The following is a 24,858-nucleotide window of genomic DNA, read 5'->3' on the forward strand; positions in this document are numbered from 1 at the left end:
AAAAGTATCATGCTGTGTGGCATGTCTTTCATCTTTTCACAGGTGGCTGTGTAAAAGGAGGTAACAAATAATTGTGCATACTGGTATTCAAAACCACTCATAAACTTTGTCCTGTCCTCAGTATAAAAGTCTCTATGGTCCAGAAAGCCAAGGAAACACAACACAAATGAATACAGAATCTACCCCTAGCTGCTTCTAGAAGCCACAGTAAACCTTATAGGATCCCACAAAGTTTCAAGTAACTTTTCTTTTTGCAAAGTTCATGCCTTTCCAAATCACTTACTACATCTAACCCAGCCCTTAAGTATTCACCTCCTAGCACAATTTTTATCTGAATAGAAATAGCTCATCCTGTCCATCACTGGTAGAGTCATAATATCTCAGATGGCTGGGAGGTCTTGACTAGGCAACCGAGGTGATTACCGAGCTCTAGGAGGACTCCTGGAGAGACAGAGAGCTAAGCCTTACCTGTGTGCTCCAAAGGATGCTGAACAAGGCCACTACGTTCCATAAAAATATAGCTATTAGGCGGCCCTCCCAACTTTCCTCGGGGCTCCACCTTTAAGCTAGTAAGAGAAGGACAGAGCAGGCAGTGCTCCTCTCGGCCAGCAGCACAATGTCGTGAACAGAGCCAGTAGAGCAGGCAGCACACAGGCAGTCAGAGACCCCGAGGGCACATGCAGTATCGCTCATGTGTTTAGGCCAATCATACATGACACAAAACATAGGACCTTTTTAATAAATTTAAAAACAGGACTTTTATATCAAGGAAATTCGCAATGTAATTAAATTCTAAAACTGATTACACCCTTTCAGTTTGACAGAAAAGATGTTTTCAAAAACAACTATTTTCTAAAAAAAGGAACTCCTGATAAAAATGATTACCCTCGTTTACTGGAATAAATACAGAATGAGTTAAAATAAGAATTATGTGAGAACTGCACCCTTTGGCTCTAAATGCTTCAGAATATGACTATAGCTCACTTCCAAAAAAAGTTATATAACTGTACTGCAAACATTTCTGCTAGGTTTATAAATAAGCCTTCACAATTAATTATGCAGACTGAACCAGTAAAACACATACACACAGGGTGGGGGTGGGGGTGTCAGCCCCAGACACACACAGCACGTTGGGCAGCACACACTGCAGAGCCAGACTGCCTTGCGTTTGAACCCTGTCTTTGCCATTTGAGTTGTCTGTCGCTAGCAAGTTCTTTAACTTTTCTATGCTTTAATTTCCTGTTCTGTAAAATGGAGATAATAACAGTAACTACACCTCATGGGGGTGTAAATGTTATTTGTCAAGTATATAGTTATAACAATGTGTGGCGTATAAAGCTATATGGGTTTTTGTTAAATAGAAGCTCAGAGCCAATTCTATGGGTTCTGTCTCAACAGGAATATTTTATGCTCTGTCAACTTATAATAGTTAGAAAAGTTATGGTTTGGCTATTTCAAAGCATTCATAATGGCAGCAGTTACCATAAAGCCAAGAGGAACCACAGTTTAAGAAGCAAAGCCATTCTCAACAGGCTGGGGTGTGGGTAAGAGGGACAAAGCTTAAAAGCCAACCTATGGGAGACTGACTGGAAATTGAAGAGCTGGAATCAGAGCGATTTATTTTACTCCCAGGATGGTGAACTAGAATAAAAAATACGTAAACACAAAGAAACAGAGCAGAAAATGCAGAAACTGGTCAAGAAAGACAAATTGGCAGACAGTGGGGGTGCCTCCTGTATACCCGCATGCAGCTCGGCTAACAGGAGGAAGCTGAAAGGACGCAGCTGAAAAGGACTCGGCACACGGAATGTGGCTGCTCCCCTGCTGCAGCCCCGCGTGCCTCCGGCTTGCATCACTCATCACTCGTCACATGTCCCGTTTCTGTTGCTTTGGGCTGGCATACCTGCCTTCCCACGCTCAGCAGAAAGATAGATTCCCCCAGGGTCTTAGGTGATCATCTGTCTCAGAAGTGAGGCAGCTCACTGCTCCTGGTCAAGGGAGCTCCCCACGCACAGGACAGCCCAATGCCCCTACCCCCTTGAGCTTCAAGGAAAGGAGCAGGAGCCCTAATGCGGAACCTAATGGGCTTCATCGGGCTCCTTTCCAGGCCAGTGTTTATTTAACACCTCTAATCAAAATATTCAATGACAAAAAATCAATTCCTAGTTTTCATTACTGTCTCCCCGAAGGCATGAACCTCCCCTGCTTTCTCTCCCTGGTGTCCTCCGTCACCCACAAGTTCTGATCTGTGCCAGTGAGACATCTGAGCAGCTCAACAACAAAAGAAACACACTGACCCCCAACACCATGTAAGCAGGAAAGACCAGTGGAGAGGGTGCACCTAATGTGCAACTCATGCTAGGACGGTTCCTTACCTCGGCAGGGGTCATTCTTCACTAAAAATTCATCCAGGGCCATCCATCCTCCACCAACGCGAACCATCACTGTGCTGCGCAGGATGCGGACCAGCCGCAGCTGCTGGGAGTCCCCAAACTGCAGGACCAAGCGGAGACTGGTGAGCGAGCACGCCTCAGAGCAGGCGAGGTGTCCTCCTCAGAGCAGACTGTTTTCAGACACAATGACAATCTGATAGTTTGGGGGAGAATTTTAACTCTATTTTGCATTTTTTTCAAAGGAATTAAAAATATGGAAAAGCTGAAATATAAAGCTACAGACCAGTCAGTGTGTTGAAATAATATTCACTTCTGATGGTCATGCCCCTGGACTACAGGGGGACAGAGGACAGAAAAACGTTAGCTCACTTGGGTTCTTTTAAACATTCTGCCCAAATTAAAACCCAGCAATGAAATTCTTAATTATGCTAGTTTGTTTCCATAAAAGGGAAGGTAGGGATATAAGATGGATGTCAGTTTCTGAATACAGTGTGCTCAAATTAGTGGAGAACAGCAAATATTTCAGGCCCTTGCAAATCACCACTATTATTACAAGCTCAGAAATAAATTTGATTTTCCACATCAGGGTTTCAAAAATAAACCCAAAATATTCTCTAATTGTGATGGTATCAACAGAAAAGTTTCTTCAGCTGAACAAATGATTAGTATTTTACTAAAATTTAGTTGAAGAAATCAAAATGTTCATTTACCATGATCATATTTAATTGTATTCAATAATCATTTTGGGATGTTAAGACAAGCATGACTTTCTAATATTTTTCCTTTTTTTGCTTGCCTAACATTCCTACTTCTCAGTGCTGTTAACATTTTGAAGTTTCCCATTGCATAAATTATCTTCTTCCTAAAATAAACTAGGAGGCTACGAAAGAGAATCATGCTGAGATAACAAAACAAAAAATCAAATGGAGAAACAGCATTCCTAAAATTATTTAATTCAAGGAAAATGTGGGGGGGGGGCAGGGAAGAAGGGACTGTTTCATCACTTAATTGGTATTTTCAAAGTTATAAAGGAGAACTATAACTTTGAAACGAGGCACAAAAACTGAAAATCCCAGAAATAATTTTTGTGAAGGGCAGATTACCAGTCTCCTTCAAAATTAGTAATTTGTGGCAATTCTGTTCCTTTACACCGACTCAATTGTACTGTTTATATAGGCAAGGTGACTAAAAACGTGTCATCCCACTCCCCAGCCCCTTCCTTTGAAAATAAAAAGTCCTACATCTTTCATTCTGTATAGTTTTCAAGTTTTATACAAAGTGACCAGAGCAGCAGCATGGTGGAGTGTGAAGAGCACCGATGTGGGAACCCAGACAGGTGAGGGAGATGTCCCTGTCCTGGGAAGGAAGCTGCCCCTTCAGCCCCTGTGGGAGCCTCTCTCAGCCACTGGCCCAATGAATGCAAATGGGGAAGCCCTTTAGAAGGAACTGAGATTCCACCAGACATGGGGCAGTGAGGGCTCGAGTCATGATTGGGGGTTCTCTCCCGGCGGGTAAGGAGAGGAAGGAAAGGATCTATGTGTCTTCCAGAACAACTCGGGAGGAATCCCTAGGTGTACTTTGATTACTGTGTCCTGTAATCTGTCAACCTTTACTCCATTTATTTCACTTCTTCCCTTTAATTTTTTACTTAATCTCCCTCAGAAAGACAACTTGTTTCTGTTGAGCTATGGGGGAGAGGCGGTTTGATCCAAGCCAGTGGCCAGTGTCTGGGGAAGTTGCAGGCAGAGTGAAGAGTGGTGGGGAGTTATGGCAGCTCTAACTATGGGGACCTGCACAAACCTGGCCGAGCTGCGTGTCAGGGAGGCAGGGACCTCAGGGCAGAGTCTTAGGAGCAACAATAACTTCTGTTTCCTTCTCCTCAGTGGAAAATCCCTTATAGTGACATGGGTTCTTGCTGTGACTGACATTAGCTAGATGACTGTCAGCATATGATCCTTTAGGCCTCAGGTGCCTCATGGATAAAATGGAAGTTCCTAATTCCATTCCCAACATTAGAATGAACTCATCTGACCCTCTGCTGATCAACAGAGCAGTAGAAGAGGACATTAGTCTTCCAAGACGCCCCTGGCACCTACATGCAGTGAGCTAACAGGCACATCCTTTAGGGACTACTTAGCACTCTTATAGGATGATTTATTTAAGTCAAGTTTCACTATTCTTGTCTTTCTTTCTTTCTATTCTCTGTTATTTCCATTGGCCTAAAAGGTTACTATAGTTAATGACTTTTGCAGTATCTGGAATTTAACACTGGTGAAGGGCCTCAAATTAACTTTTAGTGTTTCTGATTTCATATCACAAGACATATTTTACCCATGCAACTTCCTTCCGTTTGAAGACACAGGACCCCAGAACCCTCAAAAAGATCTAAAAGGTTAGTTACCAAGTGGAGTCAAAAGCATTCAATCCTTTTTGCAGTCTAATTTAATCCCATTAGGTTTTGGCTGGCTGGCTGGCCATAATGGCAAACTTCAGGCTATGACCTATTACAATTTCCACACTACACTTCTCACGTGCCTTATGATGATAAAATACAACACAAGTGCAAGTAATTATATATATTCATAAGGTATTTAAATACCCCAACTGTACATTATAAAATTGGTGTTTACTGTCAAAAGACTGGTGCAAGTAAGTCAGAATGGTGTTGTCTGGTATTCTGACTTCCGAAATCGAATTATAAGATGAGGCTCTTTTAAAATAATGCAGATTCCACAGCTTCAATTTCCCCTGAACCATACTGCTTTTAACTCTGCCCAGCATATCATTATCTTCAGCCAATCTAATTTGGAATGGAAAATTTCCTCTCGTTTTAAAAAAATATAGACTCGTACAACTACTTGCTACTAAAGACAGCCCTACAATGCCAGCCCCATTAGCAGCTTCTCCACTTGGTAAGACAACCAGATGTGACCCAGGCATGCTTCAGATTATGTCCTCTCCCCACAGCAAGAACAGGCAGCGTTAGCTACACAGACCATTTCCACCAAGCAGAACGTTGGAAGGAACACTGTACCTGATTGCCGAGGAAGAACTACAGACAGTAAGAGTAAAGGACAAAAAAAAAAAAAAAAAAAAAAAGGAGAAAAAGAGAACATTTTATCAAATTAACACTAAGGAATAAAAGTCATGTAATCATGTTACCAGTCTTTGAGCACAGTAACACACACTAACCATTCTTACCTAGCTCGTGATTTTATAAATTAAGACCTAACTTTTCTACTCTGTGTTGCTCTTATTAACTTATTTCTCTCATAGGTAATTTAAAAAACCCCAAGACAACAAAACCCAACAAGCAAGCTAAGATTGCTTGGAGTTCCATTAACTAAGAGCCTTGGGCTGTTCCAACGCAGAGTCGCCTAGCACCCTCAGCTCAGAGCAGCTCGGCTGTGCTCTTGGTGTGCTTTGAAGACATTTTTGAGGCCCTGGCAGTTGGCTCAGCGGTAGTATCAGCCTGGTGCATGGAAGTCCCAGGTTCGAGTCCCGGTCAGGGCACACAGGAGAGGTGACCATCTGCTTCTCCATCCCTCCCCTTTCTCTCTCTTCCCCTCCCGAAGCCATGGCTCAAATTGTTCAAGCAATTTGGCCCTGGGCGCTGAGGATGGCTCCATGGCCTTGCCTCAGGTCCATGGCCTTGCCTCAGGTGCTGAAATAGCTTGACTGCAGTGGCCCCAGATAGGCAGAGCATTGCCCTTAGAAGATTTGCTGGGTGGATCCAGGGCGAGGTAAATGTGGTCATCTGTCTCTGCCTCCCTGACTCACACCTCTCACTAAAAAAAAAAAAAAAAAAAAAAAAAAAAAAGACATTTTGATGTACTAATAGAACCCAGATTTTTCTGTTTTTAACTGATGAATATTCACTGTAATTTGACATAGCCATCTTAAATCCTCTTTGACAATCGTAGATTTTCCTTTGGATTTTAGAGAATTCCTGACAAATTGCTGAATATAGTTTAGGAACCCTGTTTTAGACCCCTTTTAGGCCCTGACCCTGGTCCTAAAAAAAAAACTGAAACACAGCAACATTCACTGTCCAGTATGGCCACACTCAGCACAGCTCTCCAGGGAAGACTACTGAGCCTGGCATCACCCAGGACATCCAGGCTGTTTTATAGTCCAGCTGAGAACAGGCAGTGTCCCTTGGGCCCAGGAGCCACTTAGGCTCACAATGACCAGCTCTTGGTGAATGATCAGTGTTAGATAATTGCTCCCTTATTTTATAGTAGAGGTGTCTTCATTTCCCTAAAGACCTCAGTTGGTAGTCAAGAGAGGGCTCTGAAATGTCTCCTACATTGAACTCAAGTACAAGCTACTATTAGGCAGATAATAGCACTATTTCTCAGATGGAACTCTAAAGGGCATTATGCTTAGCCCAACAGGACACTTGAATATATGGAGATACATCTCAGGTCCCACGAGCCCAGGTCCTCCAAGCACTGGCAGCGGGAAGGTGGGGTCCAGTCACCGAGGCCGGCTGCTTTCACCTGGAAGGGCCGTGGAGGAGGAACAACCACCTCAAAGGATGCTTTTCCCTTCCTTACCCGGTATTTATTCTCTCCAATCTGCTCCACCTGAAACCTTTTTGCACATTTGCACTGAGCCACTTGTCTTGTGACCTATGGTTGTGGACAAGAACAAAAGAGAAAAAGTGTGAAGGGTATAGCAAGACTTCCTTTTCAAAGAAACAAACATTTTTACATGTAAGCAGAGAACCTATTCATTACATGTTTTTAAGGCATACATACATTTACTTTCTATTCCAAATTAAAACACATTGTTCTTACAAACTGTGATAGCTGAGATGTGGAAAGAGAAAATGTATGAGAAATTCTAAAGTAACTAACTATAAAAACATATCTTCCACCCTGCTGCAAAATTCCTTCAGAGAAATGTGCTAATATGCATGCATCAAAATCAACTACTAAAGCAAATTATGAACTGATCTGAATTTCAACTGAGGAGCTTGAGATTACCCAGAAGTCAGTCCTGGGGAGTTTCAGGTCACTCCCACGACCCGCTCCACTGCCTCTCCCTACCCAGGTTCAACACATCCTGGGATGTCAACTTGCTATTTTCAATGTGATAGTTATTTATTTATTTAGTTTTAAGAGAAAGAGACAGGAAGGGAGAGAGATGAGAAGCATCAACCTGTAGTTGTGGCACTTTAGGCATTCACTGATTGCTTCCCATGTGCCTTGACTGGGGGGCTCCAGTTTAGCCAGTGACTCCTGGCTCTAGCCAGTGACCTTGGGCCCAAGCTGGCAACCCCACCCTCAAGGTGGATGAGGCTGCATTCAAGCTGGCGACCTCAGGGTTTTGAACCTGGGACCTAAGCGTCCCAGGTCTAGGTTTTATCCTGCACCACCACTGGTCAGGCTGTGATACAGTTCTTAACTAGGCAGAAAGCACGGTGGGTGCACACCATCTTAAACATTACTTTACATTTACCCCCTAACCGCTGCATTTGAAGAGCACTCCCCTGGCTGCTAAGGCAGGATGCTTAGGACTAAGAATCTGCTTTAAGCAACACAGTATCTGTGAATCAGGGAAGGTTTTCTGTAAACTTCAGAGAACCAGAGAACTGTGACTCACTTAAATGAGAAGTCAACTGGACTGAGAGAGTGCGACAGCCAGAGGTCTTCTGGGGCAACGTCATCCACAAGGGAAACCCCAAACAAAACTCTAAACAATCATCTCCCAACAGATAAGTCCCAGGGCTGACATGGCAACTGGACCCAACCACATGCGGGACAGTAGAAAGCTATGGTCAACATGTACTCAAGATACAATTTCCCATACCTCATCTTCAATTTTATCTGCATCAGTTGTTGGTCGATAAGCATCCTTATTGGGATGGAGAGCAGCCACGAATTCATAATAATCAATGTAGCCATCCCCATCTCGGTCAAAAATGTCGGCAACAGCCATCATCTCTAACTTGGTAGTAGGGAATTCTGGAGAAAGTTAAACCACATTTGGAATAATAATTACAAGGGCTTCCTTGGTTGGTTGAAGGTTATCTAAATGTACTTGAAAAAAAGTATGTCTTGATATTTTTTTTGGAAAAACAATATATGCTCAACTTTAGAACCCTAGAAGATAGACTTACTATTAACTTTTTGCTGCTAGACTATACTTGCCCTATGCAATAAAAAAAAAAAGGCATTTTAGATATACCACAAAGCATAAACAGAATATTATAACCACTCATGGGACCTATCAACCAACTTAAGAATTTACTTATCCACTCCACTATATTATATTTACATTATTTCAGAAGAGTGACAATTGGGAACTAACAGGATCAAGTTTCTTCTCTTTAGGTAACTGTCTTTTCGATTCCTGACAAACTGCTTTCTAAAGGAGGTGAATATTTATAGTAGCAGAATGATTTATTAAAACGTAAATAAGATTATAGTGTCTCTCAATTCAAAACCTCTGGTGGCTGCAGCTGTCCCACTGTTTCTAGTATAAAGCTGATCTCTTCACCATGGCCCATGAGGCCCTGCATGAACTACCTGCCACCTACCTTCCAACTTTATTTCCCACACTCCAGCCATGCTAATCTTCCAGGCCTACAACAGGCCAAACTCCTTCCCATCTCAGCACTTGGTACTTGCTATCCCCTCTGCCTCTCTCTCTTCAGATCCTGAGCTGGCTATATCCTCCTCCTAATCGAGGGCTCAGCTCAAATATCACCTCCACAGACAGGCCCTCCCAAGCTCCCCATGGGAAGTAGCACAGCTGTGAAACACGCTTTGTGATCCTGGCAAGTCACTTAACTACTTATGACTCAATTACTTATTTTGCTAAAAATAAATGAGATCATATACTTTGTAAGCTGTTATACAGATGTCAGAAACTGATGTAATGAGAAACTTATTTTTTCAAACATTTTGCTTAGCACCACATCACTCACAAAAATCAGCTCCTTATCTATACCTCAAAAATGTTTGGCTTGCCACAATGTGTCAAACAAGACCTGCTTCTTATTTTTTCTTTTTAATTCCCAGCAAAATAGGTTTTTCTCTCTCCATGAACATGACAGACCAATTTTAGTAAGCAGTTTTACTTCTTCCCTAAGACTATAGCTTTAACTTCACAAGGACTGTTTAGCCAGATGATTGCTGGCTTCTACCAAGTACAGAACCCAGGTGTGATCATGTTTGGGATTAAGACTGGACTCACTGGATGCTAGAATGCCATCGATAAATTCCTGACGTGTTATCTTCCCGTCTTGATCCTTGTCAATTCGCCGGAAGAAATCCATCACCCGTGACTTCTTGTGATTCATCCAACGCATATACTTTTTCCTCCAGACATCAAAGTCAAAGTTGGCGAATTCCTTCAACTACAGAGAAATCAGAAGTGTTAACAAGACCTGTATTTTGGCCTTTAAACCTGCCCAAAGCATACCCAAACTTTCAGACTCTCAGTAAAGCCATGCAGGCCTTCTGGAGGGGCCCCAACAATAACATCGATGTTGCCCCTTTTGTGAAGGTCCCATCCAGCTCCTTCATGTAAAGCTCTGAATATTTCCATGAGCTATGGTACGCGGAGCAGCAGGAGAATGTGACCAAACTACCACCATGGCAAACACGGAGCAGGGAGAACGAGACTGGGTGGAGCCAGCCTTGCTTTCCCTTTGCCTTTTCCGGAGGATCACCCTCTTAGACGTAAGGGGATGAATTCTACCCCAGAAGACAAGTGCTTATTAAGCATTCCTCGCTTATGTGATTATGAAGAAGGCCATGACCACAGAGGCCCACATCAGGGGGTGCATGCTTCCCACCATTTTTACCTTTTTTTTTTTAAAAGAGAGAAAGAGGGACAGACAGACATAAAGCGAGAGTGATGAGAAGCATCAATTCTTCGTGGTGGCACCTTAGCTATTCATTGATTGCTTTCTCATATGTGCCTTGACTGGGGGGCTACAGCAGAACAAGTGACCCCTTGCTCTAGCCAGTGACCTTGGGTCATGTTTATGATCCCATGCTTAAGCCGGGACCTTGAGGTTTTGAACCTGGGTCCTCAGTGTCCTAGGTTGACGCTCTATCGACTGTGCCACCACCTGGTCAGGCACCTCCCGTTATCTGAGATAAGATAATTTGAGTTCTGGCTGGAAGCTTTAAGACTCCAACCCTGCACATTAGCATGCTTGTTTGGAATGGCACCAGAGGGGGCAAACTGCCCTTCTGACGTCCATGTGAAGCACCTGGCTGACAGCCAGCAGCAGGCCTGCAATGTGGGTGAGGCGATATTTAGCTGCTCGGACTGTGTCAGTGACACTGACATGGAGTGACTGAGGCAGCACAGCAGCTTCCCCCGGTCCTTCTAACTCCAAAGTTGGAAGGAACGGGGAAAAGAGAAAAAGCTAAAAACCAAATATGCTTAAAGCTCAACTGAGCTACTACAAAAAGAACAACAAAACACACAGAACACTCACTTCTGGGCATAGCTGCTTTGATATGCACAAATAAAAACAGGAGCTATTAGAGGTTTGTTTTAGAGACTAGAAATACTTCAATATATTTTCTTTTCATAATCCAGTGAAGACTAATAGAATAATAACAAGATCATAAAAAAATTACTGATTTCATAACTGTGTAGCTGATATCTTACTTAAAGGACTCACTAACAAACACGTTCGTGATAAGCTACACACTGAGGTAACCATGCATCACACCCCTCCCGATCATGGACCACAGCTGGGGCTGAGGAGGGTCAGGGCGCCGGCCCACGGACTGGCTGGCTGCCTGCGCCTGGCCTCCTCTGTGGTGCGGGGTTCACTCCCGTGTGTGTTTCTCCTAGGGCCCTGAAGGACAGAGTCCTGGCTCACACTAGTCACACGCCAAGTTACACCGGTCATATTTAGAGGGCCTCGAAAGGGCAGTCTTTACTAAGAGTCGCTTCTTTGAGGGATGGCTCTCGGCAGGACCTTACCTCCTCCAGCCGGTCCAGGGCATCATTGAGCTTCCGTTGGCGCTCCAGCGCCAGCAGCCACACCTGCTGCCAGCGGGCAGAGAGCTGGTTGATCCGTGGGTTTTTTGCTTCGGATTGTGAAAGGATCGGCATGGGAGGAGGTGCGGGCTGACTCAAGGGCTTCCCTAAAGGGAAAAATTGCCCTGGGATTAGAAAAGCTGGTTTTGTCAGTTTACAAAGAGGAACACCACCACGTGTATGGACTAGGGGAGCTTTATAATGCTTTCCAATCAGTAAGAGAAAAGAAACATGGAACCTGGCGATGTTTAGATACAAAAACGTATTAATTTAAAAACTACCGATTCTCCTCCACGCCTATACTTGTCTCATATTTTCAGTCAGTACTACCTTAGTGAACTGAGGAAATGGCAAATCAACTAGAACAGCAGTGGTTGCAGAGAGCTCATTTAGTTTGTGATTAAATTAGCACAAACCAAATGTAAACAGGTAGCACCAATGACCAAAACAATGGAAAGGCCACTGCAAAAAAAAAAATCTGTTTAACAATTTTGAAATTTCATACTCAAGAAAATGAAATATAGTTACTTTATGTCAGTATTAAAAAAATTGAGTTTCAAAAAAAGAATTTAGCTCAAATCCAATGGTTTATGAACATGGAAAGAACATAATTGGACAGGTATCTGAAAAGTGCTCATCCTCAACTTGCGGGAGCGAAGCACCCCAACAGCGGGCGGGACACATACGACTGCCACTGCGGGGCTTCTCGATGAAAGGCCCGTGGGTAGGCTCTATATTTTTCCTTTTGTATGTCTTGGTGACCCGGTCCATGTCAGGCTGTTTGCGAGTCATCTCTTCCATAAATGCCTGTTAAACACAAACAATTGAAGAGAGTTGAGAGTTTTCTTAGACTAAGATGGAATCAGGCAGCTTCTTACTAACATAGGCCACGCCCATGACACAGACCAATTAAGATGCACTGTCTCAATCATTTCATGAGACACAACTGAGCAAGACACTCCACCAGGTGCTGAAGGCCTGGGAGAATAATACACGGCTTCTCACTTTAAGGAGCTCACAGGAGAGTGAGGCAAACCAGGAAGTCAGAGCCATGAGTGCCACACAGGATGCCAAAGGAAAAGCCAGGACAGGCACCAGCAGCAGCTGAATGGATTCCTTCTATTCTGTAACACATGTAGTTAAGGCCTGAGGGCAGCCTCCAGGGACTAAAAGCAACTTCTGACTGACAGCAATAAGATGGAAGGGGGTGGGGTGAGATTAGGTGAGAGGGTTAAGCAAAAAACCCAAAATAACAAAAAGCCCCCCCCCCCAAAAAAGGAGACCTCAGTCCTACAACCACAGGAAATGAGTTCTACCAACAACTTGAGCGAGCCTGCAGGAGAAACTATTGCGCTGGCCAACACTCTAATTTCAGCCCAATAAGACGCTAAAAGAGGACCCAGCAAAAACTAATGCCCACTCCTGCCCCACAGAAGCCATGAGATCAATGTGTGCTGTTTGAAGCTGCTAAGTCTGTATGTAGGAATATGTTAAGCAGAGATTTAAATGGGACACACAGGGCAAAGGAAACGGGCTCCGTGAGACATGCAGCATACACTAGTGACCACACCATGCGGTTCAGATACCTGATGCTCAGCAATAAAGGCTTTAACTCGGTCAATGTTCTGAGGGATTGGCTCCTGATCCCGCTGAATGAGGGTGGTCTCAGCCCACTGGATCCACGCCAGAAGTTCTTCTAAGAGCTCGGCATTGGCCACCAGTTCTGACAGGGCTGTTTCAAGACGCTGCTGGTGCTGCTTTGCCCACGTCAGAACCTGAGGGGGAGAAATCATCACTTCTTCAGTCCAGCAAATCCTTTTGTTTTCAAAGTCTTTTTTCATTGGATCCTAACAAAGACTATTTAGGGAAAAGACCACCCAAGTAGTTAGGAGACCTAGCTCTTACTCCAGGGACAGAGCTGGGTTAAAAGCTAGAATGAGAAATCAGCTCTTCTGAAAGCAAATCTAGTATAGTAGTATGTCCTACTGAACACAGGACTTCTGAGGAAGGAGGGGAACACGCGTGTCCATGGGAAGCCATCAGCTAATACCTTACTACGCCAGTAGGAGCCTTCAGATTCCAGCACATTACCAAGAAAGCAGTCACTACTAAAACTCTAACAAGCTTGTTGAGATAGTCCCAGTGAGTTGACAATTCTTTACGGCGGGAGCTCTGCTGTATTTTTTATTGCCGTAAACCCATTTCACCGGGCACGGTACTCTCCCTCCTCTCAAGCCAGGCACCCACCTCCTCGAAGCGAGCGCGGATGATGGTGATCCAGTGTTTGACAGTAGTGATGCAATCTGGATGGCAGACGGCCAGGATGGCCTCGCCCATCGCCACTGCTGCATTCACATCCACTCGCTCTTCTTCCACTTTCTCCATAAACTCCTAAACAGAAAAGATTGGAAAACAAAAACTAAAAAAAAAAAAAGAAGAAGAAGAAGAAAAAATCTACTCTAACAGCACTGTTAGTTTACACTGTGAGGGGGAAAAATTTCAGTGCGTTTTTTCCCTCCATGTTCATGGACACAGAACTCTAAATGCCAGTATTAGGCATCTCTGGCATTTTCTTTCCAGAAGGTGAGGGGTTTACACAAGAATGACTTCCTCTGCTACGGATGACAAGGACTAGGGACACTGAGGTATTTATTCCCTTTTCCCCAAATGGACATGCCCATTTTCCTATTCTCTTTTTAAAAAATCTTGTTTTTATTCATTTTGATATATATATAAACAATATTTATGTCTTGGAAAAATAACTGATAAAATACTACTATTTTTAAAAACACCTAAAACAGGATACAATGGACAAAGCCATGATTAAAATCTCCCAGTGGGTAACTCAAGAATTAAAACACAAAACATTTGCTAGCTCATTAGGACAGTGACACTGAGGGCACGGACACTGTGTGTTCTGTGGCATGGTTAAGAGGCTCTGGGGAGCCAATCAGGGCCTAAAGCCAGTGACAATGAGAAAACTGCAACAAAGCTGTGCATAGGTGAGGAGTTAAGAAGGTGGAGTAGTACACTTTTCTTTATATAACATGATGCTTGACTTGTTTACAACCAACATGTATTATATGTTTGTGAAACAAATGAATGACCAATCTATAAGGTGTCACAAAAATCACTGGTCATTCCTGCTCAACAAGCTGGGCTCATTGCAGCTCTGCTCCTCTGCCCCTGAGGTCTACAGTTCACAAGCAAAAGCTGCCTTCCTTTAGGGACGGGCAGCCCTCACTGTGATGAGTGGCCCGGGTCCCGGCACCCTGGGACTGGATTACCTTATGGGTGTCAATGAGAGACTGCAGGGCCTCTGTGTCATCGGGGAGGGCTCCCCGGAAGCGAAGAGTCTGTTCTGCTTCAGAAAGCCATTCCAAAAGCATGTGGACTGTGTCCCGAAACTCTTCCGCCTGCAATAACCAAGCACAAAGAATTGAACCCTGTCCCTCTGCAGCCAAGGTCCTGGACACCAGGTTATACCCTGGTCTAGGCCTAAACTCCTTAGTGCACCACAGGAATCTGATGGCCCTACCAAAGTGCCACAAAGGTTATCTTTCTTTCTTTTTTTTCTTTTTTTTCTTTTTTGTATTTTTCTGAAGCTGGAAACGGGAAGAGACAGTCAGACAGACTCCCGCATGCGCCCGACCGGGATCCACCCGGCACGCCCACCAGGGGAGACGCTCTGCCCACCAGGGGCCGATGCTTTGCCCCTCTGGGGCGTCGCTCTGCCGAGACCAGAGCCACTCTAGCGCCTGGGGCAGAGGCCAAGGAGCCATCCCCAGCGCCCGGGCCATCTTTGCTCCAATGGAGCCTTGGCTGCGGGAGGGGAAGAGAGAGACAGAGAGGAAGAGCGGGGGGGGATGGAGAAGCAAATGGGCGCTTCTCCTATGTGCCCTGGCCGGGAATCGAACCCGGGTCCCCCGCACGCCAGGCCAACGCTCTACCGCTGAGCCAACCAGCCAGGGCCACAAAGGTTATCTTTCATTTGTAGATCTTTAAAAACAAACTGAATTCATTATTTCTCTAATACAAATCAGTATTAAACTCTTACAGAACGTTCAGAATATCAATGTTTGACGATATTCTCACCTTGAAATTGGCTGGAACTGATCCTGATAAAGAAACTAGCATAAGTCTGCTCAACCCACCCCTTGGGGGTTGTCCCATCAAACATTTCTGACCTGCTTCAAGGCCTGCTCGAGTCGGCTTTGCTTGGAGACAGAGAGTTTACACACAGTGTCCCAGCGAGTGCTCAGTTCCTGGAGCTGCCCTTTTACCCACGTGGTGTCGTCACGACTATTCTCAATCAGCTCTCGGCCCGACCGCTTCAGTACCTGAACAGTTCCTGTTCGCTTTCCCAGTTCCTTCTGGAAAACCTAGAAAAGAAAACAGGAAAATTAGTTTAAGAAATGTTTTGAGCCTGACCTGTGGTGGCAGAGTGGATAGAACATCAACCTGGAACGCTGAGGTCACTGCTTTAGAACCCTGGGCTTGCCCAGTCAAGGCACATATTGAGAAGCAACTACTACAAGCTGATGCTTCCTGCCCTTCCCCACCCCCTTTTCTCTCTCTAAAATCAATAAATAAAAATCTTAAAAAAAAAGAAATGTTTTGAATCCAAGAAGCAAAACCATAAAGAAAGTCATAATTCAGTTCAATTTTCCTTGGTAGGTTCCAGTCATGTGTCTTTTACGCACAGAGGGAGGCAGGACAATGTATAAGAAAAAACAACCAGAAAAGATGGCTCTAAATATGAGCAGTCTGACTTGGGTAAGCTGCTTAGTTGCAATCTCAGTTTCCTAATCTGTAAAATGGGAATAAAGTTATATTAATATTTCTAGAATTGTGGGAGTTTAATAAGAACAAATATGTCACGCACATAATAAGAATCTGATGTAATTTCAGGGTAAATGGACTGCTTTGTGCTGAATCACGAGGACATCACGCAGCTCAATGTGACAGGTATAGGTTGTACTAAATAAACATTGGTGCACATGGAGTTGGGCTTGCTAGGTTCAGGAATAGTAAAAAAGCACTCATTTTCATTTTAGGAGACAGTGGAAACAGATGTCTTGAGGGACCCTGAATTTAAATTCATTTTGTGACTTAACTAAGAGCTACAAACAGGAAGGGGTTGGGGGAACCTCAAAGTAAAGTTTATAAACTGCCAAATCTGAATCTAACCAATTTTGGTAAATTCTTTGTGACTAATGCAGAATCCCAGGAGCAGTTTGTTTAAACTTGCAGAGCAAGGGGCTGCCCCTCTGATGAGCAGAGCCCTAGGCTCTTTCAGACTTCCTTTCTCCCCGAGAAGCTAGCATGAGCAGAAGGTACACAGAGGCAGACGCCCTAACGGCTCTGGCCTCCATCAGCCAGATCTCAGCCCTCACCTTATGGGCATCCATGAGGTTCATGACAAGGTCGAGGTCCCCGTGCACAGGCTGGTCTTCGGCCAGCTGTGGCTCCACCTTGTACAACCAGTCAACCAAGGCCTGCAAAGCATCCATGAATTGGCCTGAAAACAGCAGGGCCTCCTCCAACTTGTGCTGCCTGAGAAAAGCACACAAACCTCACTGTGTTTAGGTATTATTTATGAATAGCCCATAATTCTAACTGCTGAAAGGGAACACTGCTTGAACTCTATGTTGAGAGGAACCGCCAAACTGAAATGGTTAAAATACAGTAGAAAGTGACTAAAAGAGATGCTCAGACATTTTAAATCAAATCACTCTCTAGAATGAATTAATCATAGTGTAGGAGATAGGCCCAGATGCTTTTCTGGCATTTTAGAGTCCATTGTTATACACATGGACACACCCTAATGACCACGGTCTGTCTGTGGTCATTACTTTATACCACTACCACTCTAGTACAGGATGGTGGTTCTGGTAACGGCCTGGAGTCAGAGCTCACCTCCTAAATCTATAGCAGTTGTAAGTCTGTGGGCTGTCTCTCCCCCTCTTTAAACCTTAGTTGCTCCACCAAAAATTTGGGAATACAAATTATACAGAGATATTGCAATACTGAGTATGGCATAGTGGAGACAAATGGCTAAAAGCATAACTCTAGAACCAAACCAAATCGTTTCAAATCCCAGCTCTGCTACTTAATAGCTGAGAAACCTCTTAGTGATGGTTTCTTCGCCTGTTTAAGACGGGAATAGTGGCCCCCATCTCAGTGGCTGTTACGAGGATGTACGATTAGTAGGCACTGTTGGGCACATACTTAAGAGTAGTTGCTCAGTCCAGGCCAGATATCATGATGGTTAAACGAGGTAATAGTGTACAAGATATGGTGACAACACTTAGTAAGACAGCTACCGGTACTACATATCAGTGATTTACAAATATTTAGAGTTACTGATCTATTCCTGTGGCTTCTCTCTTTCTAATACAGTAAGGTTCAAGTTAAAATGAGAAAATTTTAATACATTTTATTCAAATTTTTCATCACTCACTGAACTGGAAACAATGAGATGCTACAAAACTTGTTACTGATGTATAAGCTTTACCATTTTCTGGAATACAATAACAATCTCTTAGGCAGAGCTGAAAAAACGAAGACCAAGAAGGGGACAGGCATGCTCACCTCTCCACAGACTTGCCACAAACAGTATCCCATTTGTCCCTGACTTCTCCCAGTAAGTTGTCAAGTGTCTGAGTGTCATCAGAAAGCAAAGTCTTTTCTTTCAGGGCTCTGCCAGTTCTAATTGTGGTATCATACACAGGCTGCTTGCCACCAAGAGTTTTCTGAAACTCCTGTTTCCAAAAAGAAATGAAAAGAAAAAACCATGAGATGATACCCTGATTTGGAGGAAAAAATTATCCTAGGCGAGTAATTAGATATAGTCTGACTGTGACTACTTCTTGAACTAAAACTAATTAAGAGCTTATCCTTAAGAAATTTGAAGTTTTTGTTTATATCATATACAGCAGTGCATATTTCTAAAAGCCCAGAATTCCTGAAAGCTTACAGTTTTAACTGGATTACTCCCACAATCACTTTGTTTGAACTGTTACTTAAACGACCAACTGTCATGGTTAGACACTGTCTAGACATAAAATGGAATGCTGGCTTCATCATCTTGACTTTTTTACCCAGATACAATCATCAGTGAATACTGAGCTCAGGACCTAAGCAACAAACTGCTTTACCTTATGCTTGGAGAGCTGAAGTTTAATCTTGTCTGGATCATTGGATATCTCTAGCTCTGAGTCCAGGTGACTCTCTGCATCTTCTAGCCAATCGATCAGTTTTTTCCAAGCTTCATGAAACTACGATTACATAAGGAATAAATTGTAACAGAAAAAGAGGCAAACTATACAACACTTTTATGTGAACCAATCCAGAGACTCAACACTTGCAGCCTGAGGTTAAGTAAAACAGTCATCTTTCTTTTGTAACTTACTTGTTTTGCCCGCTTCCTGGCATCATCTAGTGATCGCCCCCTTTCAATAGATCGCTGAACAATCTTCTCCCATCGAGACTGGACGCTAACCAACAAGTTCTTGATCAGAACAACATCCTGTTTTTGGCTGAGGAACTTTAATTGGTTCCCGGTTTGATCCAGCTCAATGATCTGGTCACGATGAGCATTTACTTCATTAGCAAAAACCTGGGGGAAAATATTCTCTGTTTGTAAACTGAAGATAAGACTATGGAGCATCTCTTTCAACAAGTCCTTTCAGAAAGAAGGCAGCACCACAATGTCATAGTTACCTTGTGCTCCTCTATCTGGGAAAGGACAGTGTTTAAAATCAGGCTGGGAGGAGAAGCGATGTTTAAATTCTGCTCTGCTAGTGTGAGCCAGTTGATAAATTCTTGCAGGGAATTCTGGAATTCTGTTGCCAGGTTGAGGGCCTCTTCCAGCTTTGACTGAATTTTAATTAAAAAAAACACACACACACACACACAAAGAAAAAGTGCCAAATTCAGAAATTATAGATTCAAGGACAAAGCCGTGAATTGTACACCACATGAAATGACCTTAAAAGGGAGGCCTCACTTAACCAACCTCCAAACATGCCTTGTTTGCAAAGAAGGGAACATTTTAATGTTAGTTTCTGAAACAACTGCATATGAAAAAGGAAAGAGCACACAGTTTGTGGCTGAGCTGCCTTCTCTGCCACCCCCTTCCCAGGACATTAAAGAACAGGAGCAGAATCAGTCACAGTACAAGTGAATAGCTTAGTGGAGACAGTTGTAGATCTGCAACCTGCTTTGGGCAAAGTCTCATTTTCCCATCATGTGCTTTGTGTGGCATAAAACCCCCCAAGGGGAAGCTCTTCACTATAAAGATGATGCTCATTGAAGGGCCTGTTTAAATGTTTTCAGAAAATATGGTACCTAAAGATGTCCAAGTATGAAACTTATTCTTATGCTATGAGCAGAGAAGATAATAAAATCCACAAGAACCTGACAACCCTAAAAAATAAATGTTTAAATGCTTTTATCTAAATCGGTAAAAAAAACAACGGCTCAGTCAGAGCACATGCAACTGTGTATCAGTACACCCCACTGCACAGTCTATAAAAGCTCCATCGCAGAGACCTCTATCCCCAACACCTGGGAGATGGCCTCTGCCCCTGGCCCATCTTCCAGGCAGGCAAAGTAGAATGACAGGCAGTTAAAAATGAATACACACTGGCCCTGGCTGGTTGGTTCAGTGGATAGGGCATCGGCAGGCAGACGACCCAGTTTTGATCCCAGTCAGGGCACACATAAGAAGTGACCATCTGCTTCTCTTCCTCTCCATCTCCCCCTTCTCCCTTCCCCTCTCGCAGCCAGTGGCCTGACTGGTTTGAGTGTCACCATGGGTGCTAAGGATGCTTGGTTGATTCATGCATTGGCCCCAGATGGGGATTGCTGGGTGGATCCAGACTGGGGTGCATGTAGGAGTCTGTTTCTTTTATCTCTCCTCCTCTCACTTGGAAAAAAAAATTAATACACCCAAAATATTAACAGAAAAAAACCCCCAAGATATGTACTGCAAATGTTAGTTTCTGTTCATTGGGCTATATATGATTTTTATTTTCTTCTTTGTGTTCTCAGGTTACTTTTGTAACTTAAAAAAAAACCCCACTATAACAAATGCTATAAAAATGTACAGGCCCAATCTAAATAAATAAAGCAAGTGGAAAAATAAAACCCACATCAAATCTATCTCAGAAATGCTTAGAAATTAATATATTGCCAAGTTTCTAGATGGCAAAAATCCTACACATTGTTTTATTGATAAATTCTTTAGAGGAGCACCACACACAACGAATAAATGATTTTAAGTGATCCTGAAATGTAATGCTCTTACAAAATCAGAAATAACTGTCCTTGACACCTAGCTTTTGCTCAACCAGTTCCATTAGTAACAGGTTAAGCATTTCCTACTCCACTGTCAAGAAAACCCAACAGAAACTTCTTGATGATAGGCCAAAAGCTGTCTCAGGTACATTGATCTTTGTTCTCCATTCTGCAGGAGTTAGAGGCAACAGCATGTCCAAGGATTACAACACAGCTGTATACCCAGGTCCTCTGTCATTCTTTATATAACAAAATTACCGGACCACACATTGGAAGAATTCTAGAAAATTAATGCTTGTCAAAATGTTTAATTGTGTGTAAATATTTGTTTTATATTCTTCTGCCCATTACATTTGATAGGATCCATGCCATTACAGTTGTACAGGTGTACACTGTACACCTAGAGCAGCGGTTCTCAACCTGTGGGTCGTGACCCCGGCGGGGGTCGAACGACCAAAACACAGGGGTCGCCTAAAGCCATCGGAAATACTTATTTTATTTAAAAATGTATTGTATAATAAATCTTCACACACACTAGGCGGTAATTACATGCCATCACCCAGCACGCTACTCCAATACCATAACTGCACCCTGTATTTTGTGGTGATACCTTTCTTTCTTCCATCTTACTGCTGACCACATGCCACTTCTGTTCCAGGAGTGCTACGCTCTGTTCTGTCTTTGAGCCAGACCCAGAATCATCACGGCTTAGAAGCATGAGCCTGCCCTTGTCAAGTAGTTGATTGTAAGTCTCTTCCTTGGCTTTGAGCTGGGAATAGAGTTCCTACAAGAAAAGATAGGAAAGATATCAATATTGCCAATTTCCTGAAAGATATCCCACACAGATTTATAAGCACAGCTTGGAAAAGCCCTTCCAAAACCCTTTCTTTTGGATTCAGTTCAACTGCTGAGTAACTAGGGAAAAGAAACCCACCCTTCTTGCTTAATATTAAAAGGAGTTTGTCACTGAATAGATGGAATTATTTTAAAGGACCATAGATCATAAAAATAGACCCCCATAATTTATTTCCTTTTCCTGAATAATTTGCCTAGAAATCATGCCTTTTGTTCTCACTTTCTCGAAATACTGTTAGTTTCTATTGGGTTTCTTTACAACCCAACGAAGCAGTCTCTTCCTTTAAATACAATCACGTCTGTGTCATGTACTTGTCTTCTTGATGCTCTCACCTTCAAGTCAATATTCTTGTGCCCTCTGAATTGACCAACTCAAAATTAATCAGCTCACCAACGCATCCCATCACCACAGCTGTCTGTGGTAAGGTATTATAAGCCCATACACAGGCAGCAGTTCTCAAGGTTGTATCATATTGTCAGTAAAAAGGTACTACTTGCAGACCCAGATACACCTCTCTGTGAATTCAGACAGGAGCTACGAATATGATATGGGATGCTTATGCTCAGTTTCAGGAACTCTCTATTACCATGTGTGTGTCAAGCTGTTCCCTAGCAGTTTCAGGAAGTCCTCCTGTGGGCTTCGAGGTAGAAAGTTGGGTCTCCATTCTGGTCAGTTCCAAGAGAAAATCTTCAATTTCACTGTGGAAACCCTGGGCCTTTTGAGAAAAGACACATTAGCAAGGTCAAGAGTCAGTTCTACGGCAATGAGATACCACCTCACACCTGTTCGATTAGCTGTTATTAGCAAGTCAGGTAATAGCAAATGTTGGAGAGGCTGTGGAGAAAAAGGAACCCTCATACACTGTTGGTGGGAATGTAAAGTAGTACAACCATTATGGAAGAAAGTATGGTGGTTCCTCAAAAAACTGAAAATAGAACTACCTTATGACCCAGCAATCCCTCTACTGGGTATATATCCCCAAAACTCAGAAACATTGATACGTAAAGACACATGCAGCCCCATGTTTATTGCAGCATTGTTCACAGTGGCCAGGACATGGAAACAACCAAAAAGCCCATCAATAGATGACTGGATAAAGAAGATGTGGCACATATACACTATGGAATACTACTCAGCCATAAGAAATGATGACATCGGAACATTTACAGCAAAATGGTGGGATCTTGATAACATGATACGAAGCGAAATAAGTAAATCAGAAAAAAACAGGAACTGTATTATTCCATACGTAGGTGGGACATAATAGTGAAACTAAGAGACATTGATAAGAGTGTGGTGGTTACGGGGGGGAGGGGGGAATGGGAGAGGGATAGGGGGTGGGAGGGGCACAAAGAAAACAAGATAGAAGGTGACAGAGGACAATCTGACTTTGGGTGGTGGGTATGCAACATAATTGAATGAGAAGATAACCTGGACTTGTTATCTTTGAATATATGTATCCTGATTTATTGATGTCACCCCATTAAAAAATAAAATTATAAAAAAAAAAAAAAAAAAAAAAAAAAGAGTCAGTTCTAGCTTCGAAAGTAAACTTTCTAAATAACTATATGAGGAATCCATCTTGAGGAAGGAATTTTGGGCTGCTCTCAGGCAGAGCTGTTTTGTTGCTGGATTGGCATGGGGCTAATACATTTATTTTTAGAATCTAGCAGAATCCTTCAAACCTCACTGTAGTATACATGAGTCGTTTATAGTCGAAAGCAAATGAAACAGTTTATTCTTGTATTATTATTAAATATTATAGTCCCGTGGGTCGGCAAACTGAGGCTCACGAGCCACATGTGGCTCTTTGGCCCCTTGAGTGCAGGTGCAAAGGCCAGCTTAGGAGTACCCTAATTAAGTTAATAACAATGTACCTACCTATATAGTTAAAGTTTAAAAAATTTGGCTCTCAAAAAAATTTCAATTGTTATACTGTTGATATTTGGCTCTGTTGACTAATGAGTTTGCTGACCACTGTTAGTCTATACGAACTATAAACCTACTTTTGCCCACACCAGTATTATAAATATCTGCTATATGAATTGACTGACTAAAGCACTACTGAGTATAAATATGGAGGGACCTGACTTGATCTAACAAATAACTGAACCTGTAAACAGGTTTGTTATAGCAAAGATCTACTAACTTTATGCCTGACCAGTTGATGGCACACTGGGTACAGTGTGGACCTGAGATGATGAGGTCCCGGTTCATAACCCCAAGGTTGCTGGCTTGAGCAAGGGATCACTGGCTCAGCTTGCACTCACCTCGGATCAAAGCATGTATGAGAAGCAATCAATAAACAACTAAAGTGAAGCAACTACAAGTTGATGCTTCTTATCTCTCTCTCTCATATCAATTTATAAAAGTATCTTGGCCCTGGCCGGTTGTCTCAGTGGTAGAGCGTCAGTCAGCCCAGCATGTGGAAGTCTCCGTTTTAATTCCCAGCAAGAGCGCCCATCTGCTTCTCCACCCTTCCCCCTCTTCTCTCTCTCTCTTCCCCTCCCGCAGCCAAGGTTCCATGGGAGCAAAGTTGGCCCAGGTGCTGAGGATGGCTCCATGGCCTTTGCCTCAGGCACTAGAATGGTTCTGATTACAGCGGAGCAACACCCCAGAGGGGCCGAGCATCGCCCCCTGGTAGGCATGCTGGGTGGATCCTGGTCCAGCGCATGCGGGAGTCTGTCTGCCACCCCCCACACCACTTCTCACTTTGGAAAAATACAAAAAGAAAAAAGAAAGGAAAAGTATCTTAAAAAAAAATCTACTAACTTTGGATAGTAAATAAAGAGACTAGGCTACAAACTAATCCAAAAAACAAACAATTAAATCAAAAGCTGTTCTTTCTAGCCAAGTTCCAGCACAGAAATGACCTTCCTCTCAAGACACAGAGGTCTCTACCCCAAACAGCTTTGCTTGCCTTGACTGAGACAGGCTCTCCTCCAAACATCATGTGCACAGCTCCACCTGGTTACTGTGGGAATGAGTGTACCTGCTGCAGTGTTGACTGAAGCTGCTGCTCCCGCTCCTCTGTTTTCTGTAACACTGACTCCCAGCATTGGTTCATAGTTTCCAAGCGGCTCCTTAAGCTGCTGGCATCATCTCCAGCACTAGATTCAAGAAGTTCATTGCCAGCTTTGTTGACTGTTTCCACTGTGGCTTGATGAGCCAAAACATCATTTTTTAGAACCTAAAAAAATGTTGAACAATAATTTATCTCTATAGATAACATTAAACCTGATTCTATAAGGTACACACAACATTGAAAGGCTTCTGGTGACAATATTT

At 43.2% G+C, this 24,858-nt stretch overlaps 1 protein-coding gene across 12 annotated transcripts in view; it reads right to left on the reverse strand.

The window, feature by feature from the left end:
• The window catches only part of MACF1 (microtubule actin crosslinking factor 1), a 370,346-nt gene that overhangs the window by 8,770 nt on the left and 336,718 nt on the right, over window positions 1–24,858 (reverse strand). For 6 of the 12 annotated variants that reach the window (XM_066269582.1, XM_066269581.1, XM_066269580.1 and 3 more), the window contains 18 exons: window positions 24,563–24,760; window positions 22,157–22,285; window positions 21,325–21,498; window positions 19,137–19,292; window positions 18,826–19,032; window positions 18,572–18,691; window positions 18,006–18,175; window positions 16,808–16,967; window positions 15,599–15,793; window positions 14,699–14,827; window positions 13,659–13,802; window positions 12,998–13,186; window positions 12,098–12,218; window positions 11,355–11,518; window positions 9,600–9,762; window positions 8,211–8,365; window positions 6,953–7,027; window positions 2,376–2,493 (listed from right to left, as the gene is read on the reverse strand). In XM_066269582.1, coding sequence (XP_066125679.1) covers window positions 2,376–2,493; window positions 6,953–7,027; window positions 8,211–8,365; window positions 9,600–9,762; window positions 11,355–11,518; window positions 12,098–12,218; window positions 12,998–13,186; window positions 13,659–13,802; window positions 14,699–14,827; window positions 15,599–15,793; window positions 16,808–16,967; window positions 18,006–18,175; window positions 18,572–18,691; window positions 18,826–19,032; window positions 19,137–19,292; window positions 21,325–21,498; window positions 22,157–22,285; window positions 24,563–24,760 — 2,767 coding nt within the window. Of the gene's footprint in view, window positions 1–1,572; window positions 1,642–2,375; window positions 2,494–5,427; window positions 5,446–6,952; window positions 7,028–8,210; window positions 8,366–9,599; window positions 9,763–11,354; window positions 11,519–12,097; window positions 12,219–12,997; window positions 13,187–13,658; window positions 13,803–14,698; window positions 14,828–15,598; window positions 15,794–16,807; window positions 16,968–18,005; window positions 18,176–18,571; window positions 18,692–18,825; window positions 19,033–19,136; window positions 19,293–21,324; window positions 21,499–22,156; window positions 22,286–24,562; window positions 24,761–24,858 lie in introns of all 12 variants that reach the window. The other 6 variants (XM_066269576.1, XM_066269574.1, XM_066269579.1 and 3 more) reach the window with 2 other exon arrangements.

The sequence above is a fragment of the Saccopteryx bilineata genome, chromosome 3, assembly GCF_036850765.1.
Source record: "Saccopteryx bilineata isolate mSacBil1 chromosome 3, mSacBil1_pri_phased_curated, whole genome shotgun sequence".
NCBI lineage: Eukaryota > Metazoa > Chordata > Mammalia > Chiroptera > Emballonuridae > Saccopteryx > Saccopteryx bilineata.